The sequence below is a fragment of the Poromitra crassiceps genome, assembly GCF_964638095.1.
Source record: "Poromitra crassiceps genome assembly, chromosome: 12".
In the NCBI taxonomy this organism is placed as follows: domain Eukaryota; kingdom Metazoa; phylum Chordata; class Actinopteri; order Beryciformes; family Melamphaidae; genus Poromitra; species Poromitra crassiceps.
Genome location: NC_139632.1, coordinates 1,719,721 through 1,745,353, shown reverse-complemented (window position 1 = coordinate 1,745,353; position 25,633 = coordinate 1,719,721). Strand labels below are relative to the sequence as shown.

The following is a 25,633-nucleotide window of genomic DNA, read 5'->3' as shown; positions in this document are numbered from 1 at the left end:
ATACTCATTTGCAACAGGTAGGAAACTGATACAATACTCATTTGCAACAGGTAGGAAATGGATACAATACTCATTTGCAACAGGTATCAATAGCATCAATAAGTACCAATAGACATTTTTTGAAATGGCTACAATACTCAGTTGCAACAGTATCGATATCAAACAGTGCTTTCTCTTAGGGTGCTTTCTCACTGGCGCCCCGGTACCCTTCCTGAGCACACTTGTCCCCAAATTAACCCCGTTTTCAGAACGTTTGATGACTGTGAACGTTCCGGGGAACCGTGACTAGAGATGCTGCGATCCGATCATGTGATCGGATATCGGCGCGATATCAGCCAAAAAACATGGATCGGACAGATTGGATTCCAGCGAAAATGACCGATCCAAGGCTCCGATATAAGCACTCCATTCCATGACTCCGCTCCAGGATTTCTATCCAGCATGCAGCAGCAGCAGCAGCACAGAGGCCGCGTTGAGCCTAGGATGGCCAGGGCCAAAACGTTGTCTTGCTTCAACATACATCGCATCGCATAAACCAGCGATCCCCAAAGTCCGGACTCCGGTCCGCATCCGGACCCAGACGCCGTACTATCCGGACCGAGTATAACCTATAAATCATTGAGAATTCTTACATTTCACGGAGCTTTTATTTTTTAACCGACACATGCTTTTCTACCCTTTACGGTACTGGTTTATCTGCCAGGAAGCTCACAGACCAATGCATGCGCTGTAAATCATCACACGTGATGCTACTCAGCCAATCAAATATCCGATTCCATTCTGCCTGTTCCAGTCGGTTCCAGTGCTGCAGGCGAGAGAGCGTCAGTGACACATGGACGAAGTAGAGGCGAGAGATATGCGAGAGAAGTCATTTCACATGGCGTGCTCAAAAGAAACGAGTAGACCGCAAAAACAAAGATTTTGTTTTAATCCGGTGCAGGCAGACTCTTAGATGTTCATTCATTGTTCTCACGGGCAGCTCAAAACCAGGCAGTATGTCTCATGTGAAGTGCGATGCGATCCTAACCTGTCTGTGAAAGCGCCACACGAGCAAACACACTCAAATCCAGACTGAGGGCACACTCACACATTCACTGCCCAACGGCATGTGAAGTTTGCATTGCGAACGATCGATAGACAGACAGACAGATACATAGAGACAGACAGACCGATAGATACATAGAGACAGACATTGAGACATACAGACGGACAGATAGATAGATAGATAGATAGATAGGGAGCTCACTTCTCTCAAGAGAAAAGGTGTTGAGGGAAGAAAAGAAGATTTTCTTTCTAAAATTAAAGCACTTTTAAGATGCACATTTTCCCAAAGCACTCTGTTGTATGTTATTTTTTAATGCAGCCATTATTTTACTTGAAATGAGAAAAGAACATGTATTTATTATTAGTGTAGGCTAGTTATTTATAATTAATCCAGTTAAATATGAAAACTAAAACAACATTGTTGATGTTGGGTTTTGATTTAACAGTTAGTCATTGACTACATACAGGCATTGTACCATTAAGCTACTGCAATCATTGAAGTAGCCTAAGTTCAATGGCACTGAATCATAACGCATCTACGTTACAATGTTCCGGACCTTTGCTTGAGGACATTTTCTCTAACTGGACCTCTATGAATTTTAATTGAGTGCCCCTGGCATAAACCATTTCCACCCGCAGGTTTGAGGAGTAGCTAACATAAACGTCAGATAAATACTCTCTATAGGCTACCGTTACCCACTGAGGCAGCTAACATGGCTAATTAGCTAGCTAACACCAGCTATCTTTCTCCTCTAACTAACGTTAACGACACGTTAGTTGACTGAGCGAACGGCGCTGTACAGCAGGTCGTTATCAAAACGTATTACACTGAAGAGAAGTAACATTAGAAAATGACAAAAGACTCCTCCAATCTGGCAGTGGAAATGTATGCACAAACTTTGTGTGTAACTTTACGAGACTCAACCGAATGACTGATGAGTCTCGCGTTGAGCCTAGGATGGCCAGGGCTTAGATCTGCGTGAGCACGACCCGTCGTTATTTGTCCAATTCAAGGTACATTAAAACGTTGTCTTGCTTCAACATACATCGTATCGCATAAACCATTTCCACCCGCAGGTTTGAGGAGTAGCTAACATAAACGTCAGATAAATACTCTCTATAGGCTAACGTTACCGACTGAGGCAGCTAACATGGCTAATTAGCTAGCTAACACCAGCTATCTTTCTCCTCTAACTAACGTTAACGACACGTTCGTTGACTGAGCGAACGGCGCTGTACAGCAGGTCGTTATCAAAACGTATTGCACTGAAGAGAAGTAACATTAGAAAATGACAAAAGACTCCTCCAATCTGGCAGTGGAAATGTATGCACAAACTTTGTGTGTGTGTGTGAGAGACAGAAACAGGGACAGGGCTGTGTGTGTGTGTGTCCTGTGTGAGACAGAGTGGGGGTGTATGTGTGAGGAAACAATAATTATTTGTGTCCAGTGTTCACCCATTACAAAAGAAGTGTGTATTTGATTGTTATGTTTTAGTTTTACATCAAATTAATTAGATGAACTAAATCGTTTACATACTATATTACCAAAGCACACACATACTAACCCTAAAAATGTTTGTTGCCTGCTAGCTATCAGACAGCATAGAGAGGCTTAAATATGTGCTGTATCGGTATCGGATCGAAATCGGTATCGAATCGGGTATCGAAATTTGATCGGAATCGGATCGGTTTTGAGGCTAAAATATCGGAATCGGATCGGAATTGAAAAATCTCGATCGCAGCATCTCTAACCGTGACAGGATCCACTTGAAAAGGTGGTCGGGCGAGCGTTTTGGCGTGCCCGGGCACGGAACACTTGCGAGTGTGAAAGCCAACCGTTCCGAACCACATAGACAACACACGGAGCGAGGATAAACTCCAGGCATAGTTGATGACGCAAGTGCACTCTGTTCCGTTTCCGTTCGCGGAAGAAATGTTGTAATGTGAAAACTGACCAGCGGGAGAGATGGGAGGGGGGGCAATCGTTCCCGGGTGCGGAACAGAACGGAACGAAAGCAATCGTTCCCAGTGAGAAAGCAGCCTTAATGTAAAATCAAACATACTTACTGTGTGTACCTCCAGATCATTGGTGTGTATCTGTTGCTTCAACAAGCTCGAAGTGTTCTGATAGGCTGATGAATAGAGCAGGGGTAATGATACAGAATCAGTTAAAGTAAGAGTTCTTGATTCAGAGATTTGGCTTATGAGAATATGACTTAAAGTCTGATGAGCGGAAGAGAAGGCAGAATGGGCAGGGAATACATTTCCTTTGAAGAGAAAGAGATGGCTACAGTGTTTTATAAGGTGCAGTGACGCATACTAGGGCTGCACGATATTGGAAAAAACTGACATTGCGATATTCCCCGCCCATGCGATATATATTGCGATATGAAAAAATACAGATTTTCACCAGATTACCAGAATAGCTCTATTTGAAAGAAAATAATATTTCTAGAATGATTGGGATGATTTTGTAGAGGAGTCCATCTGATTTTGGAGGGGAAATTAGGTATTTTAATGTTTCTCAACCACTGGGCTGTGACCTACTGGTAGGCCTCAGAGCGTCATCTATCAGGGTGCACACACATTTTGACCAATGGATTTCCATGACTTACATACATGAAAAAGTGAGTGAGTTATGACATTCTACTTTAAAATGTCACTAGCCTATACTTCACTTAGTGTAATGCAGCCTTTAAAACCAGGGAAAGACAACGTGTATGCTGTATCACCATATTACCATCCAACATCTAAGACCATATAGTCTCATATCACAATATTGATATAAATTTGATATATTGTCCACCCCTAATATTGAGTGCCAGAATCTACCTCCCAATGATGCTATTTGCAGAAAAACATTAGATTAAATTGATTATAATCACTGCTTTCAACTTATTTCGTTCTTCTAACATTTCAATAAATCAACAATGAAACACCGCTGCCACTTCACACATGGTTACTTCACACACTTGGTCTGACCCCCCTCCAGAAACTACCAAGTGGTACGCTCCGCATTTGGGGAGTTCCGGTTTTTGAGCGCACGCAGGGCAGTACAGAGAGACGAGCATTCACATGCAGCCGACCGGTGACAAACAATTCATTCGTGAAAAGTAATAAATATACATTTATCTATTATACATGTTCTGATAGGCTGATGACTAGAGCAGGGTAGTGTCCTCTAGGGCTGTCACTTTTTCCCCAAAATAAAATTCGAACGAACTTTAATTGCCCAATATTCGTTCGAATATATTCGAAGTTTTTTGATTAATTAAAAAAAAAAAAAAAAAAAAAAAAAAATTTTTTTTTTTTTTTCAGTCCAGCAGCCTCTTGCACCAGCTGAACGTAAGTTCTGTCTTAAGTTAGGGTGTAAAGTCCACACTAACTGCTACGTTCAAACTAGTTAGTTTGACACTAAAGTTGTGTCTTTGTTTGGTTGCACCACGGAGACGTAAGGTACATCTTAACTAGTAGACCCTAAAGTCCATACTAACCAAAATAGTGTCGCAGACAATGACGTGTACAGTATCTGTGACCAATCAGTGAAAAGCACGGTGGAAACGGTGTTTATTTACGGTTGTTTAAGTGGAGTGAAAACAGGACATGTTGCCCACCGCAAATTAGTGCTTTCATATTTCATCAACACTAATCAAATGAGAACGTTATTGAGTAACGTTCGTTTAGGTTCATATTACTGTTAACGTTTATCTGTGAGCTCTTCATCAGTATTGTAGGCTATACCACCATCCTGCCTCACTAAATTGTTGCGGTTATTTTAATTTGTATGCAGTGCTGCAGCTTGTGGGAAACAAAAGCGTGAGTCATAAATATCAAAGGGTGTAATTTATCACGGAGAGCGCGTTGCGGACGCAAAACAATGATGCGCCACGGTGCCAAGTTGCAATCCGTGCCAACTGCTATTTTACGGAGGACTTTACACCTAGTAAGACGTAGGTGTAAATTTTAAGTTCTAACTTATGCCTACGTTGTAACTATTTCACTTGGTGCAACCCAAATATTTTTAGTAGTGCGTAAACTCGGACTTAGTGAGACTTTACGTTCAAACTAGCTTACGTTTCAACTTACGCACAGCTGGTGCAACCCACTGCAGCCCACCGGGCATCAGCCCGACGTGTTAGCTTGGACACTCACAGTCACAACACTGCCTCACAAACTTGGCTGCATCCAACTCGAGACAACTTTTCAGACCCTGGAGACAATCTTTCTCAGAAGAGACTAACGCGACAAATCTGGAGACTTTTTCTGACATGGGATTAACATTACCAGCAAGCAGCAGTTGGTTAATTTTGGTTAATTAAAAAAAAAAAAAAAAAAAAAAAAAAAAAATTAATTAATAATAAAAAAATTAAATAAAAATTCGAACATTCAAATTACATTTCGAAAACGAACCCCTTCCCCCACATTCGAAGTTGCATTCGAATTTCGAATGAAAAGTGACAGCCCTAGTGTCCTCTAGTAAGAGAGTGGCGTCAGCGGAGGACCAAAATGCAAGAATCATTAGCCAATGAACAGCCAGGAATGGGTCTCGCGCTACTTTTGCATGCTAAAATAAAGCCGATAATGTACAATTTGATTAATTTCAAGGGATGAAAAACCCTTTCAAAGTACAACACTGTCTATTTTGATGCAACTCGACAGTGCTGCTTTTTTTACTGAAGAGTTCCACTTTCTACTTCCTGGAAAAAAACTGGTCCATTGGATGAATGGAGAAGTCGGAACTCTTCTATTATACGGCTCTGGAGCAGGGGTAATCTGCTGTGTTCTGATAGGCTGATGACTAGAGCAGGGGTAATTGGCTGTGTTCTGATAGGCTGATGACTAGAGCAGGGGTAATTGGCTGTCTTCTGATAGGCTGATGACTAGAGAAGGGGTAATTGGCTGTGTTCTGATACTCTGATGACTAGAGCAGGGCTGTGTAAGGGCTGTGTTCTGATAGGCTGATGACTAGAGCAGGGCTGTGTAAGGGCTGTGTTCTGATAGGCTGATGACTAGAGCAGGGATAATCTGCTGTGTTCTGATAGGCTGATGACTAGAGCAGGGCTGTGTAAGGTCAACGTTTTTTAATTAATTTTTTCAGGCCTAGATTATGGAGAAGCACGCGTCTGTCCTTCCTTCTGTCTTAATCTATTTTTATGCCTCTTGATATCTTGCCTTCCCCTCTAATTCTAGTATCCTGACAACCCTAATAATAATAACAACTCCATGGGCGGCATATGGTCCTACACTGCGTACTGTCACCTCTACAGACTGTTAAAGACCATCCACAACCAACCAAACAAACAATTAAGCATCGGGCTATTTCACGCCACAGATGTGGGGCACAGTTGGGAATAGAATTGATAGCGATGCCCCTGCAGCTGGAACAGAACCATGAACACCACGTCACGTGGAGAGGTGCCCAGCTGGTCCACACTCACCTCTGGGTCACTCTGCTCTCCACAGTCCTTGAAGCCATCTCTCCAGGCAGGCACGTCAGACCAGGGATAAATAGGTCTATTGAAGAGGCTGATGAAGTAGTGTTGCATGCCGTGGAGGTCCACTAAGGAAGACAAACATTTTCCACACTCCTTCACTTCCTCCTTGACACTGTGGGTGTGAGTCAGAAAGGAAAGCTTTCAATCCCTGACACGTCCCCGTCGGTGAGTCCAACACACGGATGTCTTCACGACGACGTGTCGCTGTGTCATATCTCCAATGCCCTATGAGAGCTGCTGGTTGTCCGCGCGCATACGGACATATCCAAAGCAGTGGTCATTATAGATTGGCATCTACCAATCTCACCATAATGTTTGGGGCATTTTTGATTTGTTAATTATTATAATAGTTGTCCTTTGATGATGATGAGTGAAGCCAATAGAAAGAGAGGGATTTGGAGAGCGAGTGAGAGAGAGATTTGTGCACTATAGCAGCCTACGTTCTTCACACTTTCATCGAGGGCGAGGGAGAGAGAGAGGAGACGCGCCGCTGTCCCTCAGCTCGTATTTGATTAACATGTGATTTGAGCATGCAACCAACACCTGAATAGGCTACTGGTGTGTGTGTGTGTGTGTGTGTGTGTGTGTGTGTGTGTGTGTGTGTGTGTGTGTGTGTGTGTGTGTGTGTGTGTGTACATGCACGGTTTTGGGGGGAGAGAGAGGGGGTAGAAAAATGATATCAGCACGTTTGTAGCACTCTACATGTGATCCACAATTTTAGCAGCAGAATTTGATGTCGTGGTGTTTCTATTTTATGCGACATCCGTGCGTAACGACGTATCCAAGGATTTCCACCTGCACAGCGCTGCGCAGCATGGAGAGTAATGGTGCGCTCGAGCACAGCGGGGTATTTTTGCGCTAAAACCTACTTTTCAGAGGTCTTAAGAGTTGCACGCATACTGTAGAGACGGCAGCAAACGTGAGGATTTAGCGTAGCCACGCCTGGTTTATGACACACCCACAGCTGCTTTAGCATACCACACACCCACAGCTGCTTTAGCATACCACACACCCACAGCTGCTTTAGCATACCACACACCCACAGCTGCTTTAGCATACCACACACCCACAGCTGCTTTAGCATACCACACACCCACAGCTGCTTTAGCATACCACACACCCACAGCTGCTTTAGCATACCACACACCCACAGCTGCTTTAGCATACCACACACCCACAGCTTCTTTAGCATACCACACACCCACAGCTGGTTTAGCATACCACACACCCACAGCTGGTTTAGCATATGACACACCCACAGCTGGTTTAGCATATGACACACCCACAGCTGGTTTAGCATATGACACACCCACAGCTGGTTTAGCATATGCCACACCCACAGCTGGTTTAGCATATGACACACCCACAGCTGGTTTAGCATACCACACACCCACAGCTGCTTTAGCATACCACACACCCACAGCTGCTTTAGCATACCACACACCCACAGCTGCTTTAGCATACGACACACCCACAGCTGCTTTAGCATACCACACACCCACAGCTGCTTTAGCATACCACACACCCACAGCTGCTTTAGCATACCACACACCCACAGCTGGTTTAGCATACCACACACCCACAGCTGCTTTAGCATACCACACACCCACAGCTGCTTTAGCATACCACACACCCACAGCTTCTTTAGCATACCACACACCCACAGCTGGTTTAGCATACCACACACCCACAGCTGGTTTAGCATATGACACACCCACAGCTGCTTTAGCATACCACACACCCACAGCTGCTTTAGCATACCACACACCTAGTGTCCTCTAGTAAGAGAGTGGCGTCAGCGGAGGACCAAAATGCAAGAATCATTAGCCAATGAACAGCCAGGAATGGGTCTCGCGCTACTTTTGCATGCTAAAATAAAGCCGATAATGTACAATTTGATTCATTTCAAGGGATGAAAAACCCTTTCAAAGTACAACACTGTCTATTTTGATGCAACTCGAGAGTGCTGCTTTTTTTACTGAAGAGTTCCACTTTCTACTTCCTGGAAAAAAACTGGTCCATTGGAGTGAATGGAGATGTCGGAACTCTTCTATTATACGGCTCTGGGATACCACACACCCACAGCTGGTTTAGCATATGACACACCCACAGCTGGTTTAGCATATGACACACCCACAGCTGGTTTAGCATATGACACACCCACAGCTGGTTTAGCATACCACACACCCACAGCTGGTTTAGCATACCACACACCCACAGCTGGTTTAGCATACCACACACCCACAGCTGGTTTAGCATACCACACACCCACAGCTGCTTTAGCATACCACACACCCACAGCTGCTTTAGCATACCACACACCCACAGCTGCTTTAGCATACCACACACCCACAGCTGGTTTAGCATACCACACACCCACAGCTGCTTTAGCATATGACACACCCACAGCTGGTTTAGCATATGACACACCCACAGCTGGTTTAGCATATGACACACCCACAGCTGGTTTAGCATACGACACACCCACAGCTGGTTTAGCATATGACACACCCACAGCTGGTTTAGCATATGACACACCCACAGCTGGTTTAGCATATGACACACCCACAGCTGGTTTAGCATATGACACACCCACAGCTGGTTTAGCATATGACACACCCACAGCTGGTTTAGCATACCACACACCCACAGCTGGTTTAGCATACCACACACCCACAGCTGCTTTAGCATACCACACACCCACAGCTGTGCCGCCGAGGCAGAAAAACCACCGCAAAAGTGGCTGCTATCGTGGTCGGAGCGCAAAATGGCCGTCTGTGCTCGTCCGACGATAGCATAGACATGCTGTTACAGCGCGCAAACCAGCCCGCAAGCACAAAAAGCAGATAGTGCTGGACGACGATAGGGCCCTTATTCTCTAAGTTTAGTTGAGTTGATCTAAGGATCCATATTAGAATCACAGGGATCTACTGTACCTCTAGTCTTCCTGGGTCCTGAAACAAAACTAAACAAAACAATACTCAGGCAGGGTGATTGTATACAGTACAAGACATGTTTAGAATAAGAAAGTACAGTCAACCTATAGGATATAAGCTATATCAGGAAACCGTTTAAGTGATGAGCAAAATGGTAGACAAACGCTGCTTTATTCCATGTATCTGGTTTGTATATCCACAGTCCTACAGTAGGTCTCACACAGGCGCAGGACAGACACAGCTGACTGTCGGCTGTATTCTCTGCCGTGTGTGTGTGTGTGTGTGTGTTTTGCCTCTGAACAAGGCGACGTTGGGGTGAGCTAACAGTCTGCCTTCGTTGTCACTAGTTCTCTGCAGTGCGGTCGAGGTGTTCCAGGCTTTTTATTTGGTTGTGATTGTTGCTGTGCTTTCAGGATTATCAAGGGTCAAGGCATCGACATCAAGAACCTCAGCTCCAGATCAGTGGTGACGTTCACCAACATGACAGAGGATCGTTACGGGAACTACACGTGTGTCGTCACCAACAGGCTGGGCACGGCCAACGCCAGCGTGCCGCTCATCCGTAAGTTACCACCGTACCGCTGCTGTGGCTGTGACTGTGAGGGTGAGGGCTCAGAGGGCGCCAGAGAGCCCTTTTCACAATGCTTCACTCACTCACTCACTCACTCACTCACTCACTCAGTCACTACTCCCTATGTAGTGTTTATCATAGTGAACTATGGGGAACGATCAAACGAGGTTCGGACACTAGCTCACTCTTCTCCTCCTTTGGTAAACACGACTGCATTGCATTGTGGTATATGGGAGAAGATGTAGGGTACATTCGCTGTTCACTAGAAATGGCAGTGCATTGTGGGTATTTTACAGTGGACTATATAGTGAAACAAATTACCAGCTGAGAATTCGGACACTAGGAAAAAAATGGCGAACACACTATATAGTCCACTACTTCTGTAATAGGGAGCGGTTTCAAACAGGGCTTGTGTGTTGTGGATGTGAGTGGAGGTTGTATCCTCAGTGTGTTGTGGATGTGAGTGGAGGTTGTATCCTCAGTGTGTTGTGGATGTGAGTGGAGGTTGTATCCTCAGTGTGTTGTGGATGTGAGTGGAGGTTGTATCCTCAGTGTGTTGTGGATGTGAGTGGAGGTTGTATCCTCAGTGTGTTGTGGATGTGAGTGGAGGTTGTATCCTCAGTGTGTTGTGGATGTGAGTGGAGGTTGTATCCTCAGTGTGTTGTGGATGTGAGTGCAGGTTGTATCCTCAGTGTGTTGTGGATGTGAGTGGAGGTTGTATCCTCAGTGTGTTGTGGATGTGAGTGGAGGTTGTATCCTCAGTGTGTTGTGGATGTGAGTGGAGGTTGTATCCTCAGTGTGTTGTGGATGTGAGTGGAGGTTGTATCCTCAGTGTGTTGTGGATGTGAGTGGAGGTTGTATCCTCAGTGTGTTGTGGATGTGAGTGGAGGTTGTATCCTCAGTGTGTTGTGGATGTGAGTGGAGGTTGTATCCTCAGTGTGTTGTGGATGTGAGTGGAGGTTGTATCCTCAGTGTGTTGTGGATGTGAGTGGAGGTTGTATCCTCAGTGTGTTGTGGATGTGAGTGGAGGTTGTATCCTCAGTGTGTTGTGGATGTGAGTGGAGGTTGTATCCTCAGTGTGTTGTGGATGTGAGTGGAGGTTGTATCCTCAGTGTGTTGTGGATGTGAGTGGAGGTTGTATCCTCAGTGTGTTGTGGATGTGAGTGGAGGTTGTATCCTCAGTGTGTTGTGGATGTGAGTGGAGGTTGTATCCTCAGTGTGTTGTGGATGTGAGTGGAGGTTGTATCCTCAGTGTGTTGTGGATGTGAGTGGAGGTTGTATCCTCAGTGTGTTGTGGATGTGAGTGGAGGTTGTATCCTCAGTGTGTTGTGGATGTGAGTGGAGGTTGTATCCTCAGTGTGTTGTGGATGTGAGTGGAGGTTGTATCCTCAGTGTGTTGTGGATGTGAGTGGAGGTTGTATCCTCAGTGTGTTGTGGATGTGAGTGGAGGTTGTATCCTCAGTGTGTTGTGGATGTGAGTGGAGGTTGTATCCTCAGCACCTTGTGGATGTGAGTGGAGGTTGTATCCTCAGTGTGTTGTGGATGTGAGTGGAGGTTGTATCCTCAGCACCTTGTGGATGTGAGTGGAGGTTGTATCCTCAGTGTGTTGTGGATGTGAGTGGAGGTTGTATCCTCAGTGTGTTGTGGATGTGAGTGGAGGTTGTATCCTCAGTGTGTTGTGGATGTGAGTGGAGGTTGTATCCTCAGTGTGTTGTGGATGTGAGTGGAGGTTGTATCCTCAGTGTGTTGTGGATGTGAGTGGAGGTTGTATCCTCAGTGTGTTGTGGATGTGAGTGCAGGTTGTATCCTCAGTGTGTTGTGGATGTGAGTGGAGGTTGTATCCTCAGTGTGTTGTGGATGTGAGTGCAGGTTGTATCATCAGTGTGTTGTGGATGTGAGTGGAGGTTGTATCCTCAGTGTGTTGTGGATGTGAGTGGAGGTTGTATCCTCAGTGTGTTGTGGATGTGAGTGGAGGTTGTATCCTCAGTGTGTTGTGGATGTGAGTGGAGGTTGTATCCTCAGTGTGTTGTGGATGTGAGTGGAGGTTGTATCCTCAGTGTGTTGTGGATGTGAGTGGAGGTTGTATCCTCAGTGTGTTGTGGATGTGAGTGGAGGTTGTATCCTCAGTGTGTTGTGGATGTGAGTGGAGGTTGTATCCTCAGTGTGTTGTGGATGTGAGTGCAGGTTGTATCCTCAGTGTGTTGTGGATGTGAGTGCAGGTTGTATCCTCAGTGTGTTGTGGATGTGAGTGCAGGTTGTATCCTCAGTGTGTTGTGGATGTGAGTGGCAGGTTGTATCCTCAGTGTGTTGTGGATGTGAGTGCAGGTTGTATCCTCAGTGTGTTGTGGATGTGAGTGGAGGTTGTATCCTCAGTGTGTTGTGGATGTGAGTGGAGGTTGTATCCTCAGTGTGTTGTGGATGTGAGTGGAGGTTGTATCCTCAGTGTGTTGTGGATGTGAGTGGAGGTTGTATCCTCAGTGTGTTGTGGATGTGAGTGGAGGTTGTATCCTCAGTGTGTTGTGGATGTGAGTGGAGGTTGTATCCTCAGTGTGTTGTGGATGTGAGTGGAGGTTGTATCCTCAGTGTGTTGTGGATGTGAGTGGCAGGTTGTATCCTCAGTGTGTTGTGGATGTGAGTGGAGGTTGTATCCTCAGTGTGTTGTGGATGTGAGTGGAGGTTGTATCCTCAGTGTGTTGTGGATGTGAGTGGAGGTTGTATCCTCAGTGTGTTGTGGATGTGAGTGGAGGTTGTATCCTCAGTGTGTTGTGGATGTGAGTGGAGGTTGTATCCTCAGTGTGTTGTGGATGTGAGTGGAGGTTGTATCCTCAGTGTGTTGTGGATGTGAGTGGAGGTTGTATCCTCAGTGTGTTGTGGATGTGAGTGGAGGTTGTATCCTCAGTGTGTTGTGGATGTGAGTGGAGGTTGTATCCTCAGTGTGTTGTGGATGTGAGTGGAGGTTGTATCCTCAGTGTGTTGTGGATGTGAGTGGAGGTTGTATCCTCAGTGTGTTGTGGATGTGAGTGGAGGTTGTATCCTCAGTGTGTTGTGGATGTGAGTGGAGGTTGTATCCTCAGTGTGTTGTGGATGTGAGTGGAGGTTGTATCCTCAGTGTGTTGTGGATGTGAGTGGAGGTTGTATCCTCAGTGTGTTGTGGATGTGAGTGGAGGTTGTATCCTCAGTGTGTTGTGGATGTGAGTGGAGGTTGTATCCTCAGTGTGTTGTGGATGTGAGTGGAGGTTGTATCCTCAGTGTGTTGTGGATGTGAGTGGAGGTTGTATCCTCAGTGTGTTGTGGATGTGAGTGGAGGTTGTATCCTCAGTGTGTTGTGGATGTGAGTGGAGGTTGTATCCTCAGTGTGTTGTGGATGTGAGTGGAGGTTGTATCCTCAGTGTGTTGTGGATGTGAGTGGAGGTTGTATCCTCAGTGTGTTGTGGATGTGAGTGCAGGTTGTATCCTCAGTGTGTTGTGGATGTGAGTGGAGGTTGTATCCTCAGTGTGTTGTGGATGTGAGTGGAGGTTGTATCCTCAGTGTGTTGTGGATGTGAGTGGAGGTTGTATCCTCAGTGTGTTGTGGATGTGAGTGGAGGTTGTATCCTCAGTGTGTTGTGGATGTGAGTGGAGGTTGTATCCTCAGTGTGTTGTGGATGTGAGTGGAGGTTGTATCCTCAGTGTGTTGTGGATGTGAGTGGAGGTTGTATCCTCAGTGTGTTGTGGATGTGAGTGGAGGTTGTATCCTCAGTGTGTTTGTGGATGTGAGTGGAGGGTTGTATCCTCAGTGTGTTGTGGATGTGAGTGCAGGTTGTATCCTCAGTGTGTTGTGGATGTGAGTGGAGGTTGTATCCTCAGTGTGTTGTGGATGTGAGTGGAGGTTGTATCCTCAGTGTGTTGTGGATGTGAGTGGAGGTTGTATCCTCAGTGTGTTGTGGATGTGAGTGGAGGTTGTATCCTCAGTGTGTTGTGGATGTGAGTGGAGGTTGTATCCTCAGTGTGTTGTGGATGTGAGTGGAGGTTGTATCCTCAGTGTGTTGTGGATGTGAGTGGAGGTTGTATCCTCAGTGTGTTGTGGATGTGAGTGCAGGTTGTATCCTCAGTGTGTTGTGGATGTGAGTGGAGGTTGTATCCTCAGTGTGTTGTGGATGTGAGTGGAGGTTGTATCCTCAGTGTGTTGTGGATGTGAGTGGAGGTTGTATCCTCAGTGTGTTGTGGATGTGAGTGGAGGTTGTATCCTCAGTGTGTTGTGGATGTGAGTGGAGGTTGTATCCTCAGTGTGTTGTGGATGTGAGTGGAGGTTGTATCCTCAGTGTGTTGTGGATGTGAGTGGAGGTTGTATCCTCAGTGTGTTGTGGATGTGAGTGCAGGTTGTATCCTCAGTGTGTTGTGGATGTGAGTGGAGGTTGTATCCTCAGTGTGTTGTGGATGTGAGTGGAGGTTGTATCCTCAGTGTGTTGTGGATGTGAGTGGAGGTTGTATCCTCAGTGTGTTGTGGATGTGAGTGGAGGTTGTATCCTCAGTGTGTTGTGGATGTGAGTGGAGGTTGTATCCTCAGTGTGTTGTGGATGTGAGTGCAGGTTGTATCCTCAGTGTGTTGTGGATGTGAGTGGAGGTTGTATCCTCAGTGTGTTGTGGATGTGAGTGGAGGTTGTATCCTCAGTGTGTTGTGGATGTGAGTGGAGGTTGTATCCTCAGTGTGTTGTGGATGTGAGTGGAGGTTGTATCCTCAGTGTGTTGTGGATGTGAGTGGAGGTTGTATCCTCAGTGTGTTGTGGATGTGAGTGGAGGTTGTATCCTCAGTGTGTTGTGGATGTGAGTGGAGGTTGTATCCTCAGTGTGTTGTGGATGTGAGTGGAGGTTGTATCCTCAGTGTGTTGTGGATGTGAGTGGAGGTTGTATCCTCAGTGTGTTGTGGATGTGAGTGGAGGTTGTATCCTCAGTGTGTTGTGGATGTGAGTGGAGGTTGTATCCTCAGTGTGTTGTGGATGTGAGTGGAGGTTGTATCCTCAGTGTGTTGTGGATGTGAGTGGAGGTTGTATCCTCAGTGTGTTGTGGATGTGAGTGGAGGTTGTATCCTCAGTGTGTTGTGGATGTGAGTGGAGGTTGTATCCTCAGTGTGTTGTGGATGTGAGTGGAGGTTGTATCCTCAGTGTGTTGTGGATGTGAGTGGAGGTTGTATCCTCAGTGTGTTGTGGATGTGAGTGGAGGTTGTATCCTCAGTGTGTTGTGGATGTGAGTGGAGGTTGTATCCTCAGTGTGTTGTGGATGTGAGTGGAGGTTGTATCCTCAGTGTGTTGTGGATGTGAGTGGAGGTTGTATCCTCAGTGTGTTGTGGATGTGAGTGGAGGTTGTATCCTCAGTGTGTTGTGGATGTGAGTGGAGGTTGTATCCTCAGTGTGTTGTGGATGTGAGTGGAGGTTGTATCCTCAGTGTGTTGTGGATGTGAGTGGAGGTTGTATCCTCAGTGTGTTGTGGATGTGAGTGGAGGTTGTATCCTCAGTGTGTTGTGGATGTGAGTGGAGGTTGTATCCTCAGTGTGTTGTGGATGTGAGTGGAGGTTGTATCCTCAGTGTGTTGTGGATGTGAGTGGAGGTTGTATCCTCAGTGTGTTGTGGATGTGAGTGGAGGTTGTATCCTCAGTGTGTTGTGGATGTGAGTGGAGGTTGTATCCTCAGTGTGTTGTGGATGTGAGTGGAGGTTGTATCCTCAGTGTGTTGTGGATGTGAGTGGAGGTTGTATCCTCAGTGTGTTGTGGATGTGAGTGGAGGTTGTATCCTCAGTGTGTTGTGGATGTGAGTGGAGGTTGTATCCTCAGTGTGTTGTGGATGTGAGTGGAGGTTGTATCCTCAGTGTGTTGTGGATGTGAGTGGAGGTTGTATCCTCAGTGTGTTGTGGATGTGAGTGCAGGTTGTATCCTCAGTGTGTTGTGGATGTGAGTGGAGGTTGTATCCTCAGTGTGTTGTGGATGTGAGTGGAGGTTGTATCCTCAGTGTGTTGTGGATGTGAGTGGAGGTTGTATCCTCAGTGTGTTGTGGATGTGAGTGGAGGTTGTATCCTCAGTGTGTTGTGGATGTGAGTGGAGGTTGTATCCTCAGTGTGTTGTGGATGTGAGTGGAGGTTGTATCCTCAGTGTGTTGTGGATGTGAGTGCAGGTTGTATCCTCAGTGTGTTGTGGATGTGAGTGCAGGTTGTATCCTCAGTGTGTTGTGGATGTGAGTGGAGGTTGTATCCTCAGTGTGTTGTGGATGTGAGTGGAGGTTGTATCCTCAGTGTGTTGTGGATGTGAGTGGAGGTTGTATCCTCAGTGTGTTGTGGATGTGAGTGGAGGTTGTATCCTCAGTGTGTTGTGGATGTGAGTGCAGGTTGTATCCTCAGTGTGTTGTGGATGTGAGTGGAGGTTGTATCCTCAGTGTGTTGTGGATGTGAGTGGAGGTTGTATCCTCAGTGTGTTGTGGATGTGAGTGCAGGTTGTATCCTCAGTGTGTTGTGGATGTGAGTGGAGGTTGTATCCTCAGTGTGTTGTGGATGTGAGTGGAGGTTGTATCCTCAGTGTGTTGTGGATGTGAGTGGAGGTTGTATCCTCAGTGTGTTGTGGATGTGAGTGCAGGTTGTATCCTCAGTGTGTTGTGGATGTGAGTGGAGGTTGTATCCTCAGTGTGTTGTGGATGTGAGTGGAGGTTGTATCCTCAGTGTGTTGTGGATGTGAGTGCAGGTTGTATCCTCAGTGTGTTGTGGATGTGAGTGGAGGTTGTATCCTCAGTGTGTTGTGGATGTGAGTGGAGGTTGTATCCTCAGTGTGTTGTGGATGTGAGTGCAGGTTGTATCCTCAGTGTGTTGTGGATGTGAGTGGAGGTTGTATCCTCAGTGTGTTGTGGATGTGAGTGGAGGTTGTATCCTCAGTGTGTTGTGGATGTGAGTGGAGGTTGTATCCTCAGTGTGTTGTGGATGTGAGTGGAGGTTGTATCCTCAGTGTGTTGTGGATGTGAGTGCAGGTTGTATCCTCAGTGTGTTGTGGATGTGAGTGGAGGTTGTATCCTCAGTGTGTTGTGGATGTGAGTGGAGGTTGTATCCTCAGTGTGTTGTGGATGTGAGTGCAGGTTGTATCCTCAGTGTGTTGTGGATGTGAGTGGAGGTTGTATCCTCAGTGTGTTGTGGATGTGAGTGGAGGTTGTATCCTCAGTGTGTTGTGGATGTGAGTGGAGGTTGTATCCTCAGTGTGTTGTGGATGTGAGTGGAGGTTGTATCCTCAGTGTGTTGTGGATGTGAGTGGAGGTTGTATCCTCAGTGTGTTGTGGATGTGAGTGGAGGTTGTATCCTCAGTGTGTTGTGGATGTGAGTGCAGGTTGTATCCTCAGTGTGTTGTGGATGTGAGTGCAGGTTGTATCCTCAGTGTGTTGTGGATGTGAGTGGAGGTTGTATCCTCAGTGTGTTGTGGATGTGAGTGGAGGTTGTATCCTCAGTGTGTTGTGGATGTGAGTGGAGGTTGTATCCTCAGTGTGTTGTGGATGTGAGTGGAGGTTGTATCCTCAGTGTGTTGTGGATGTGAGTGCAGGTTGTATCCTCAGTGTGTTGTGGATGTGAGTGGAGGTTGTATCCTCAGTGTGTTGTGGATGTGAGTGGAGGTTGTATCCTCAGTGTGTTGTGGATGTGAGTGCAGGTTGTATCCTCAGTGTGTTGTGGATGTGAGTGGAGGTTGTATCCTCAGTGTGTTGTGGATGTGAGTGGAGGTTGTATCCTCAGTGTGTTGTGGATGTGAGTGGAGGTTGTATCCTCAGTGTGTTGTGGATGTGAGTGCAGGTTGTATCCTCAGTGTGTTGTGGATGTGAGTGGAGGTTGTATCCTCAGTGTGTTGTGGATGTGAGTGGAGGTTGTATCCTCAGTGTGTTGTGGATGTGAGTGCAGGTTGTATCCTCAGTGTGTTGTGGATGTGAGTGGAGGTTGTATCCTCAGTGTGTTGTGGATGTGAGTGGAGGTTGTATCCTCAGTGTGTTGTGGATGTGAGTGCAGGTTGTATCCTCAGTGTGTTGTGGATGTGAGTGGAGGTTGTATCCTCAGTGTGTTGTGGATGTGAGTGGAGGTTGTATCCTCAGTGTGTTGTGGATGTGAGTGGAGGTTGTATCCTCAGTGTGTTGTGGATGTGAGTGGAGGTTGTATCCTCAGTGTGTTGTGGATGTGAGTGCAGGTTGTATCCTCAGTGTGTTGTGGATGTGAGTGGAGGTTGTATCCTCAGTGTGTTGTGGATGTGAGTGGAGGTTGTATCCTCAGTGTGTTGTGGATGTGAGTGCAGGTTGTATCCTCAGTGTGTTGTGGATGTGAGTGGAGGTTGTATCCTCAGTGTGTTGTGGATGTGAGTGGAGGTTGTATCCTCAGTGTGTTGTGGATGTGAGTGCAGGTTGTATCCTCAGTGTGTTGTGGATGTGAGTGGAGGTTGTATCCTCAGTGTGTTGTGGATGTGAGTGGAGGTTGTATCCTCAGTGTGTTGTGGATGTGAGTGGAGGTTGTATCCTCAGTGTGTTGTGGATGTGAGTGCAGGTTGTATCCTCAGTGTGTTGTGGATGTGAGTGGAGGTTGTATCCTCAGTGTGTTGTGGATGTGAGTGGAGGTTGTATCCTCAGTGTGTTGTGGATGTGAGTGGAGGTTGTATCCTCAGTGTGTTGTGGATGTGAGTGGAGGTTGTATCCTCAGTGTGTTGTGGATGTGAGTGGAGGTTGTATCCTCAGTGTGTTGTGGATGTGAGTGGAGGTTGTATCCTCAGTGTGTTGTGGATGTGAGTGGAGGTTGTATCCTCAGTGTGTTGTGGATGTGAGTGGAGGTTGTATCCTCAGTGTGTTGTGGATGTGAGTGGAGGTTGTATCCTCACCACCGTTTCCATCACGGATGCAGTTTCCTTGCATCTTGGACTGAAGGACATGAATAGCCGAAGATAAGCCCAGGTCTGCGACCGGGTGCCCAGATAGACATCGAGAAGTTGTGTGGTTGTTTCTTTCTTCCTGATCAGTTTTCTTTATGTTTAATTGAATCTGTGGCCAGAGACTGTTTATCCAGAGACTGTTTATTCAGAGCGAGACGGCTCAACTCCAGTCCAGTTCCTGTATCTGTGTCCACTGCCACGCCCCTTACTAGGCAGGTCCTGAGTCTTACTAGGCAGGTCCTGAGTCTTACTAGGCAGGTCCTGAGTCTTACTAGGCAGGTCCTGAGTCTATTGGAGTCGATGGTGGAAGTGAACGTGAACACAGATTATGACTGATTCTTTCCCCCCATAGTCATCAAAGTCAATATTGGGCCCAGTTTCCACAAGCCACATATCTTCTGAACATTCTCAGGCTAAAATGGCATTTTTCACACAGACAGATCAGGAGAAAATGTACTTTGTTCAAGACCTGTCTGAGATTTGTCAAAAGAGCTAACGTTAGCAGGTAGCGAACTAGCGATTAGCTAAAGCTACCTGGTTGGAAAAAATAATATCAGATTTCCCCCCCAGCGGATATCTCATTTACATCTCGATTGAGCTAAGAAGGCAGTGTGTTGTGTTTATATCAATCAATAGATCAATCAATCAATCAATCAAAACTTGATTCCAGACTCATGGTCCATATAAAAATAAACATACAACACTAAAAATAATCCCTACAGACAGTAGGGAAAAAGCAATAGTCAAATAAATAGAGCAGTGTTCATAAGAGCGACATATACCAGTGTCTCCACAGAGGTGACTGATATCTGACATCACTACAGCAGGGTTTTACCAACAGCTAGATAATGACATTCTGTGAGACATTCAGTCGACAGATACATTTATACATCAGATTCCTCAACAGTGCCTGGAAGGTGTTAACCCCCGCCGTGACAAACATCTCACTTGCAGAGCTCCATCTAGGTCTCCTGAGCAATATTCTCATGGCATCATTATATGCCGCTTGAAGTCTGTGCATGCTTGACCTCCTGTAATCTGACCACAGGTGGGCAGTATAGAGTGGTGTGCCATATAGAGACAGTTGGCATGTGTGGGAACGCCCACAAAACGCCCACAAAAGGAAGGTGCTGTGGCTCTAAACTACAGGTTTGGGGGTTCTAGAGCAGAACACAAGACATCTGCTCAGATGTGCGTTTACTGCGGTGGTTGAATCCCTGATCGTGTCTGCTTGGGCTGGGCTATCAGCTAAATTCTAACTTTGTGGAATGGATAGAACGGGAGATTTACCCCACCCTGACCCCGCCCCCAGCCAGGCTGAGCCAGCTAACCCAGCGTCTATGACGAGACATCGCCTCAACCTATGCTCTCAACAGAGACACCTTCACTCCATGTGTACACATAGAGACACTGCGGAGCACGTCATCATTCAGAAACCACACCCAAAATAGGGGAAAACAGAAACCCCCCTCCAATCCTGGCGTTCTCCTATGTCACATGCATAGTCACGTGTTGCACACAAAGATCATATATACAGACGTTGAACACTCCAACTTACTTCCTTGACAGCTAGATCCACATTTTTCTTCTTGCCAATTCTCAATGGCTTCCTTGTTTTGCTCAGGAGTACAAAAAAACTTTAACAGGTGATTTTTTACATTTGTTGTCTGCGCAGCCCCACCACCCAACAGCTTTTAGCTATGTTTAATTCAAGGAAAATGACGCTGGTCTATGGGAGTGAACGGAGTGATTTCCCCCGTGATGGGCGTGGCCTATTTCATGCAGTGTCTCTATGTTGAACTTTCGTCCCAAAGTATTAGCTTGTGCATACATGTTACGGCAGTGACATTTGTTGGGATTTGGGAGCTCATGACCTCTAGCTTGCGAGGTCAGGGGGCGGGGCATGGGGTCAACGTTCCCAGACAGGGAGAGGTGACCACGCCCATTTAGGAGACCGGAAGACTTACCATTTCATATCATTGGCGCTGCCTGTAATGAGTCATCTCGCTAGTGTACAGTATCTTTGCTATGGCTATCTGTGTGTGTGTGTGTGTGTGTGTGTGTGTGTGTGTGTGTGTGTGTGTGTGTGTGTGCAGGTGCATTAGTGATAAATCTGCAAAATGATTTCATGTGGCAACAATAGAAAATGTAATGGGGTCTGATGAGTCATATTTCATCCTTTCCAGACGGGTTTATGTTTGAAGGATCAAAACAAAAACAAAAAATGGGCATCCGGATAGTGCAGCGGTAGATTCCCTGCCTACCAACATGAGGGTCGCAGGTTCAAGCCCCCCCCGTGTCTGTGGGTGGGAGGCCGTGTTAAGGGTCTGTGTCCTGGTCGCTGCACTAATGCGTCCTCTGGTCCGCTGGGGCCAGGGGCACTGCCCAGAGTATGAACCCTAGCATAGGCTACAGTACATGTCTTTGGTGGTGGGAGGAGACCTGGGGAAACCCACACCAACACGGGGAGAACATGCTAACTCCTGCTGTGAGGCAATAGTGCTAACCGCTGAGTCCCAGGATGAAGACACGTTAGCCTCCCCATCACTGGATCATCATTCAACCTTCAGAGGAAGCATCTTTCTACCACCTTCGTTCCTCAAAGAACTGGAGGCTCTCCTTCGTGAAGGTTCAATATCCTGCTACACACATTTCTTGTATGACAGCATTTCAAGGAGGATTGAGGCTGTTCTTTCTTTGTATTTTGTCATTTTTAAGATATTTCATATGTTTCTGAGTCATGCCCTGACAATGACGACTAGCTACACCGTTCATCTTTTTCGGGTCAAATAACTAAAAAAAAATAAAAAAAAGTCATGTCCATTTGATTCTGACTGAGGATGAGCTAGCATGTTAACTAGCTAGCTAGCTGTTAGCTACGTCAGCTAAACCCGCTGCCTGCTGCTGGCACCACGTTGGCCGAGGCTCAAAACGCCTCTGAGTGACCAAAACATGAGATTAGCTTATTAAGCATTCTGAGTCACGCTCTTTCCAATAAGCCCATCAGCTTTGAAACCCATAGCACAGGTGTTGATATCCCAGCAATAATGTGGCTTGCAGCTAAGCTAACGTTATGGAAGGAATACTGTTCCCACCGTAGAAGAACTAGATGGACAAACCCGTCTTTATTTGTCACACGACAACCCAACACATGCATGCAGCCAGCCACACACACACACACACACACACACACACACACACACACACACACACACACACACACACACACACACACACACACGTATGTATGGAGGAACCCCTGGGGAGCACGGGGAGAAGAACATGCAAACTCCACACAGAAGGGCCCTTTTGATGAGATAGCCCAGCTGTGCAGTGGGCACCTGAGGATATGGGGGGGGACACAACCTCGGCGCCCACAGCGTCCCAGGCGGGAATCGAACCCAGGACCTTCTAGCTGTGAGGCGACAGCTCTACCGCTGAGCCACTTTTTAACTTCGGCTGTAGCGCAGACAGGTGATGGCAAGAGACGAAGCTCTTGTGCTTGATGATGATGATGTTGCAGTGGAACCACTTTGATGACTTTTGATGGCTGAATATGCTGTTGTTTTTAAACGCGATTTTCAGAAAACGTTCCAAAAGTCATGGATTGGTCCTGGTTTGTGAAGATTATCGTGCTGAACACACAGGCCACAGTTTCATAAAGTGTGTTAATCACAGACTTTATTCCATGCATTTAAGCAAAATCCCCATTCTAAAACCCCATTCACTTTTCCCCTTATGATCCGACTGGACTTCTCCATATTCGCTATTTTGATATTCCCACTGCATCGTTATGTGTTTCTATTATTTTGTCCACCCCCGTGTCCACCTGCCATGCAGCAAAATAACAACGCTTGTGACAGCAACAGCAGGGGGTTGGGGAACATGTTTCGCTCAACTTCTTTTTAGCGTGAGGCTAGGTGAAAAAATCCTTTGAATGTATTCTCTGATGAAATATGAACAGGTGACTTAAATTATTCAGCGGTTTGTGCTGCACCCTCAGGCCAGAGGCTCCATACAAAAAGATATTTCTGTAGAGTTAGCAATCGTCAAAGGAGCGCTGCACACTGCTGTTTGTGTATGCACAAAGAAGCTGCACACTGCTGTTTGTGTATGCACAAAGAAGCTGCACACTGCTGTTTGTGTATGCACAAACAGCTATTATTTTCTCTGATGTTTTTCAATGTAAGCCGGTATCGTTTGGCGACTTTTCATCGTTTGAATATCTGGCCGCTGTTCTGAAGTGCTCTCCCTCTATTTTACTACTGATTATATACAGACCACCTAAGTACTCTAGTAGTTTTTTTGATGGATTTTCAGAACTCCTTTCTATAATCTCCATAGAACACGACTGTTTAACTATTGCAGGAGATTTTAATATTCATATTGACAACCCCAATGATAATAATGCCAAAGAATTGAATAACCTCCTTGACACTTTTGACCTGTTACAACATGTCTCTGGGCCCACTCACAATCGAGGCCATACCCTAGACTTATTTATCACCAAGGGCTTTGAGTCATCGTTTCTTTCAGCTAGTGATGTTGCTCTGTCCGACCATCTCTGTATCTTTCTTGAACTCAAGGTCACCCCTATCGCTCTTACTCGGTCAAAAACCATCAAAAAGCGTCACATCAACGAGAGCACTAGCACACGGTTCATGGAGGCTTTCTCGCTGGCCCCTTCCCTCTCCTCAGCCTCTGTCAACGATTTCCTAGATAACTTCAATTCTAAAACCCTAAAGGCTATTGATGCTGTAGCTCCCATTAGGTCTAAACTAATCTCCGGTAAGAAAAAAGCACCATGGAGAAACGCTCCCTCTGTAAATAACAAAAAAAGAGATTGTAGGAAAGCCGAGCGCAAATGGCGGAAAACTAAACTTCACATCGATTACGACATCTATAAAAATAGTCTTCACTCCTACAACCAGGAACTAAAAAATTCCAGAAAATTCTTCTTCGCCGACATTATCAGCAAAAACACCAATGACGCTCGCACTCTTTTTGCCACTGTTGACAGGCTGACAAACCCCCCCCCACAAATTGCCCCTGATCTTCTATCCAATGTCAAATGCAATGAATTTGCGACCTTCTTTAGGGATAAAATTATAAATATCAGACTAACTATTTCCACATCAAGAACAAATGTGGCTCCGCCGCACCCACAGAATAGGTGCTTAATTAACATGACTCAGTTCAATGTCATTGACCACAAGAAACTAGAAGAAACGATACGAGGCCTTAAATCCTCATCGTGTTGCCTAGACACCCTGCCAACAAGCTTTCTAAAAAATGTCTACAGTTGCCTTGTGACCGACATACTGAAGATAATTAATACCTCTCTTCTTACAGGCATTTTTCCAAAATCTCTAAAAACTGCAGTTGTTAAGCCCTTGCTAAAGAAGTGTAGCCTCGACCCCTCTATAATCAGCAATTACAGACCAATATCAAATCTTCCCTTTATTAGCAAAATACTCGAAAAAACTGTCTACCAACAACTCAATACCTTTCTATCCTCCAATGATCTCCTAGATCCCTTCCAATCAGGCTTCCGACCCCATCATAGCACCGAAACTGCGCTTATCAGAGTTATAAATGACATCCGAATGAACACTGATTCAGGTAAAATCTCAATCTTAATGTTACTAGATCTCAGCGCTGCCTTTGATACGGTTGACCACGAAATTCTATTGGACAGACTGGAAAACTGGGTCGGGCTTTCCGGCACGGTCCTAGAGTGGTTCAGATCTTATCTGCAAGACAGGAACTACTTTGTCTCCATTGGCAACTACACATCTGACCAAACCAAAATGACATGTGGGGTACCCCAAGGATCAATTTTAGGTCCTGTCCTGTTTAACCTTTATATGCTCTCTCTGGGCCTAATTATGCAAAAAAACAAAATAGCTTATCATAGCTATGCAGATGACACCCAACTCTACATAGCCCTCTCATCGGATGACTATAGAGACACTGTGTCAGTGCCTTGCGCAAATTAATGATTGGATGTGCCAGAATTTTCTCCAACTTAATAAAGACAAAACAGAGATAATTGTCTTCGGCAAAAAAAAAGATAGGCTCAAAGTTACTGCTCACCTCGAATCCCTATCTTTGAAGCCAAAGGACCAGGTAAAAAATCTTGGCATTATTATTGACTCTGATCTAAATTTCAACTCCCACATCAAGCTTATAAGAAAATCTGCCTTCTATCATCTAAAAAATATAGCAAGGATTAGAGGCTACATGTCCAAACAAGATCTTGAAAAACTAATTCATGCTTTCATTTCTAGCAGGCTAGACAACTGCAACAGTCTTTTCAATGGTCTTCCCAAAAAAGCTATTAAACAACTACAGCTCATTCAGAATGCGGCTGCTAGAGTTCTAACAAGAACCAAGAAAGCTGAACACATTACACCAGTTCTCAAATCCCTGCATTGGCTGCCAGTAAATCTTAGAATAGACTTTAAAATTCTGCTAATAGTTTACAAATCTCTCAACGGGTCAGGCCCACACTACATCTCTGAAATGCTTCTACACTATGAACCATCCAGATCCCTGAGATCTTCAGGCACTGGTCTACTAATTGTCCCGAGGACCAAATCAAAACATGGTGAAGCCGCGTTCTCCCACTATGCCTCTCATAACTGGAACAAACTCCCTGAACACATTAGATCTGCCCCTACTC

The 25,633-nt window shown here is 45.8% G+C and overlaps 1 protein-coding gene across 1 annotated transcript in view; it reads left to right on the top strand.

The window, feature by feature from the left end:
- negr1 (neuronal growth regulator 1) overlaps nucleotides 1-25,633 on the top strand; it is a gene marked incomplete at both ends in the record, with an annotated part of 310,774 nt that overhangs the window by 204,260 nt on the left and 80,881 nt on the right. The window contains one exon of the mRNA XM_083648303.1: nucleotides 9,889-10,037. Within this exon, the coding sequence (XP_083504429.1) occupies nucleotides 9,889-10,037 (149 nt within the window). The remainder of the gene's footprint in view (nucleotides 1-9,888; nucleotides 10,038-25,633) is intronic.